At 52.6% G+C, this 5,417-nt stretch overlaps 1 protein-coding gene across 1 annotated transcript; it reads left to right on the forward strand.

Moving 5' to 3' along the window:
- Nucleotides 1-371: 371 nt before the first annotated feature.
- FOXI1 (forkhead box I1) lies at nt 372-4,257 on the forward strand. The gene is made up of 2 exons (XM_001092246.5): nt 372-1,018; nt 2,537-4,257. The coding sequence occupies exons 1-2, from the start codon at nt 445-447 to the stop codon at nt 3,097-3,099; spliced, it is 1,137 nt and encodes a 378-aa protein (XP_001092246.1). The 5' UTR covers nt 372-444; the 3' UTR covers nt 3,100-4,257.
- Nucleotides 4,258-5,417: the final 1,160 nt, after the last annotated feature.

Below are 5,417 nucleotides of genomic sequence, written 5' to 3' on the forward strand. Positions count from 1 at the left end.
AGGAGGGAGAGAGAAGGAAAGAGAGGAGGGTAAAAAATGTGAGGAAAGAGAAGGACAGAAAAAAAAAATGAGATGAAGCAAGACAGAATAAAGGAGGGAAAAAAAGAGGGGAATCAGGAGGACGGTGAGAAAAGACAGGAGGGAAAGCCGGGAGAGAGGATAGAGGGGCGTCCTTGCTGCGCTGCATGTCAGCTCTGGTAAGCCGTCTAGCATGTCATTAGTGGGGATCTAAGGCGCCAGTGGGAAAGTCCCCTCCCAGTGGGCTGGAGGCTGAGGGAGGGCGGGCCCTGGGCTGGGATCCGCAGGCAGGTGGCCGCCCCTGGGTGGGGCCGGCCGGCCAAGCCCTCGGGGTATAAGTGGGAGGCCGGGCCTGCTGAGCACCTGTCGGGGGCAGCTCCTGGGTGCAGGTGCCAGGTAGTTGGCTCCGGCCAGCCCAGCCCCAGCATGAGCTCCTTCGACCTGCCGGCGCCCTCCCCACCTCGCTGCAGCCCCCAGTTCCCCAGCATCGGCCAGGAGCCCCCCGAGATGAATCTCTACTATGAGAACTTCTTCCACCCACAGGGCGTGCCCAGCCCTCAGCGGCCCTCCTTCGAGGGGGGCGGCGAGTATGGGGCCACCCCCAACCCCTACCTCTGGTTCAACGGGCCCACCATGACCCCGCCACCCTACCTGCCCGGCCCCAACGCCAGCCCCTTCCTGCCCCAGGCCTATGGCGTGCAGAGGTCGCTGCTGCCCAGCGTGTCGGGGCTTGGGGGGAGCGACCTGGGCTGGCTGCCCATCCCTTCGCAGGAGGAACTGATGAAGCTGGTGCGGCCCCCCTACTCCTACTCGGCTCTCATCGCCATGGCCATTCATGGGGCACCCGACAAGCGCCTCACCCTCAGCCAGATCTACCAGTACGTGGCCGACAACTTCCCCTTCTACAACAAGAGCAAGGCCGGCTGGCAGAACTCCATCCGCCACAACCTGTCGCTCAACGACTGCTTCAAGAAGGTGCCCCGGGATGATGACGACCCGGGTAAGGAGGCTTTGAGTGTGGGGGGTGTCCCCAAGGAAGGCTCACTTCCTTCCTTCCCAATACCCCATTCTAGAAAGTTCTGACAAGGGCCGTGCCCCCCCAGAGACTGGGGGATGCTACCAGGCAGGGCAGAGGGGAGCTCAGCAGTGGAGGAGAACATGGGCCTGGGGGAAGAATGGGTTTTCAGTCCTGGCTGTGGTCCTGCCCAGTCAGTGACCTCCAGCAGGTTAGACCTCAGAGCCTCAGTTCCCTCATCAGAAAACCAGGGATAGTGATGGCATCTGCTTTGCAGGCTACAGTGGAGGTGATGAGATAATGTACACAAGGTCTTTGGTGTTATCAAGCGCTTAATCGCCAGCAGGAATTACGATCATCTGCATCTCCAGCACCCAGCACATAAAAAGTCTTTGGTGAATGAATGACTGGACCAAGTAAAGCCCAAGGGCATCCCAAGACTGCCGAGAAGAGGATCTGACCTGGGTTAAACAGCCACTATTGGCCCATTTTGCTGCCTGCCCTATTTCAACTTATGTAACCTCCTTTAACCCCATGACACCCCTGCAGGGTAGCTCTTATTAAACCCATTCTACAGATTAGGAAAATAACACTCAGAGGTGACACAGAATGAAGTGATATGATGGAGCTTGAATTTAAACTCAGTTTTCTCTAACATCAGAAATTGTGAGCTTTTCCTTTCCAGTGATGCATTTCTAAAACTCAGAGACCTGCAGAGAGGCGTGTACTAAATAGTCACGCATCCATTTCCCAGAATTAAAGTCCATTTTTGTTCCACCGCAGGAAGCCAAGGTATAGCTCAGAGGAACCCCAACTCTGCCCCATTTGAGGTTGGCAAGCGCCAGGCCTGTTTGTCCCCAGAAGAGGGCAAGTGTTCTGTGCAAGGACTGCTGTCACCCTCAGGCTGAGAGACGGTAGCAGGAAGAGTTCAGGACTTCCCTCGAGATGGTACCTCCCAGCTGCAAAGCCCCTTTCCATATCCAGTGTCGATCGTTCTCAGTGAGCCTGAGGAAGACGGGGGCAACGGGCCCACTTTTCAGACTAGGAAACTGAGGTTCTCCCAAAGCCTCTCAGTCAGTGAGGAGCAAAGCCAGGACTCAAGTCTGTCTTCAGACTCCAAGCCCAGGACTATTAGGGAGTCCCAGAGTTTTTCCTGAGTCTTCTTTTCCTTCGGCATTGAAAGCCCTCCATCCTGCATCCCCCAGCCTCTCAGCATCCTTGCCCCCAGTACTTCATCCTTCTTAAAGAGACCTACATTGCAAACTCCTTAATGCCTGTGCCTCTCGGCTGCAGTCCCAGAGGGCCCTGTCATGGGCTGCTTAATGAAAGATGGAGGTGGTGTGGTCCATCAGTTGATGGAATTCCTTCATTCCTCAGTCCCTACCTTTGGGTCTCTGTCTTCCTGTATCTGTCACCTTGTCTTTTAGTTTATGACAATAAGAAGGAACAGAAGCAAAGTGTTTTGTCCACCTCTCTACTTACCCCCTTTCACTTTTGTATCAGGCAAAGGGAATTACTGGACCCTGGACCCCAACTGTGAGAAGATGTTCGACAATGGAAATTTCCGCAGGAAAAGGAAGAGAAAATCAGATGTTTCCTCCAGCACAGCCACCTTGGCCTTAGAGAAGACAGAGAGCAGTCTCCTGGCAGGCAGCCCCAAGACCACGGAGCCTCAGGACATCTTGGATGGAGCCTCACCAGGGGGCACCACCAGCTCCCCAGAGAAGCAGCCCTCCCCTCCCCCATCGGGCACCCCTTGCCTTCACAGCTTCCTCTCCTCTATGACAGCCTATGTGAGCGGGGGGAGCCCCACGAGCCGCCCCTTGGCCACACCAGGACTGAGCCCTGAGCCCAGTGACAAGACGGGGCAGAACTCACTGAGCTTCAACTCCTTCTCCCCGCTCACCAACCTCAGCAGCCACGGCGGTGGGGGTGACTGGGCAAACTCCATGCCCACCAACACGCTCGGCTACGGAGGATCTGTGCTCGGCCAGTTCAGCCCTCACTTCTACAACAGTGTCAACACCAATGGTGTCCTCTACCCCAGGGAGGGCACTGAGGTCTAGGTACAGAACAGCTCCTCAGCCAGATGGACATGCCAGAAAGAAAAGCAGTGGAGGTCCTCCATGCCAGCCCCATGGTGGTCCATGACTGTGGAACTGCCCAGACATAAGCAGGAGCCTCCGAGGAATCCACCCTCTTTCTAGAACACTGGTTAAGGCTTCTGTTTATCACACATAGGCCCACACACAGAATCACCAACTTTGCAATGGAAATACTGGTACCTGCAGAGCAGCAATAACAGTGGCAGGTGCTGTACTAGGCTCTGTACTGGCCACACTTACTACTGACAGTCACCCTGTAAGGTTCACAAACCTCCCCATTGAACAGATGAGGAAACTGAGGCTCAAGGAGGTTAAGTAACATTTCCAGGGTTATATAAACTAGTAAATGGCAGAGCTAAGAGTCAAATCCAGTTCTATGTGATCCTCAGAGATTGGAGGCTGGGATAGAGAACTGGTTGAGTAGCCAAGGAAGGTCAGTGTGAAAAGCTTGCTATGGCAAATAGAGCAAAATCTCTCCACTGCTTTCTGTCCACCAACATTTAGTGTCAGCCCCGGCACATCTTGTCCTGGTCCAAGACCTTATTCTGCTTGCCCCAACTTCCCTGCAGACACTCCTTTTGCTACCACTCAAGGAAGGAAGTCACCAGTGGCCTTAGTGCAGGAGACTCAGCCCTGGTGGCCCTGCAGAACAATGCATGTAACATGTGCAATGCATCCCCATGGAGAGACATCATTGCTCCCTAGCCCCCCAGAAACCTTGAGCAGATCCAGGGCTCAGTGAGAGAAGTGGTGTGTACCCCTAAATCCTCCCACCCCAGCAGTGCCCATCTGTAAAATCTTGTAAAGCCCAGTTTCCTGTGTGCATGTCATGGGCCAGTGAGCTGGAGATGGCTGAGTCTTCCAAGAGAAACAAGGCTGGATAAGCGCTGCTTTTTTTTTTTTTTTTTTTAGCCCAGGAGAGGTGGATGTTTGTCTGAGAAAACAATGGCCTCAAGGGAGGGACTCGGGCCACCCTCACACGGGGTCTCTGCGTGATCTCCTGGATTTCTCCTTGTTTTTGTGAGTACTTTTTATGCCGGTGATGTTTCATCACAGAACACCCTGGGAAGTGTTGTTTGTTTTATTTTCTTTTTAATTAAAAAAAAAAAATGTGGTGCAGAAGCGTGGGCCTTCTTTATGAGATTCCCTGTCTCTCAGCTGCCTGGTGCGTTCAACAGGGGGCCAACTGCTGCCTGGAGCTGAAGGCATTTGGGACAGGAGACAGAGAAAGAATGCATATCAAGACTCAAGACTCTTTTCACCTCTGCATTGGTGTGGAGCCCAGACAAAAGCCCCCAAGGAAAAGAGGGGAGTCTGGGAAGGGAGGATAGGGTCTTGGAAGGAATCCATTAGTACCGTATCCCAGTCTTTATAGTTCATGCAAACCTCTTGATCATTTAATTCTAACAACCCTGCGAAGAGGGGGGGTACTAGTCTCATTATACAGATGAGAAAACTGAGGGTCCGAGTGGTTGAGAGATTCGCGTGAAGTCCACATCCAGTCCATACCTAGGTTTGTCTGACCCTGCACCTCATCATGCTTCAGGATGGTCTCAGATGTGACCAATGCTAGAGGCAGTAACAACAGTACTATGGGCTGCAATTCACTGAGGGCTGTGGGCAGTTCCTGGGTCAAGTGCTGTGTAGGTGGGACCTTTTTAATCCTTACAGCAGCCCATAAGTGTGTACGCTGGTGATCCCCTGGGGTCCCTGACACAATGCCTGCTGCAGGACTTGTGCATTGAAGCTGGATTTTTTGTTAGGAGTTCTCTCTTTAGGTGTGCACTGAGAGGGCTTAAACCAGGAATAGCTGGCCATTTGCATCGCTGCCTACTCAAACCCTGGGGCCTCTCTTTCCTTGGAGTGACAGAGGGGAGCTGGTAAATAACAACAACAATGACAATGATGATTGATGATGACGATGATGATGATGATGATGATAAGAGCGTTCATCATGGGTTGACCATGTACAAGGCACTGCATTAGGACTTGACCTACTTTATTGTATTTAATCCTCAAAAGAATCCAGTGCACTCAATACCATTATTTTCATAGGTATTATTATTACCATTATTGTATAGGTAAGAAAACTGAGGCCCAGGGAGATTCATACCTTGATAGAAAGCAGCCACAGTCAGGACTCAAGCAGTTCCATTGATGCCTTGGCTAAAGTGCTTCTCCACAGAATCTAGCAATGGGGAGCCCAGGACTTACCACAGGACAGCAAAATCATGACAACCAAGAGAAAAAGAAGCAGGGCTGCCTGAGAAGCCCTTAGG

The sequence above is a fragment of the Macaca mulatta genome, chromosome 6, assembly GCF_049350105.2.
Source record: "Macaca mulatta isolate MMU2019108-1 chromosome 6, T2T-MMU8v2.0, whole genome shotgun sequence".
In the NCBI taxonomy this organism is placed as follows: Eukaryota; Metazoa; Chordata; class Mammalia; order Primates; family Cercopithecidae; genus Macaca; species Macaca mulatta.

What these genes read in the sequence shown, in the direction of transcription:
- FOXI1 (XM_001092246.5), top strand. Translation starts at nt 445, where the DNA reads ATGAGCTCCTTCGACCTGCCGGCGCCCTCCCCACCTCGCTGCAGCCCC. An exon ending in CCGGGATGATGACGACCCGG is followed by an intron (nt 1,019 to 2,536) that starts GTAAGGAGGCTT and finishes CTTTTGTATCAG; the next exon opens with GCAAAGGGAATTACTGGACC.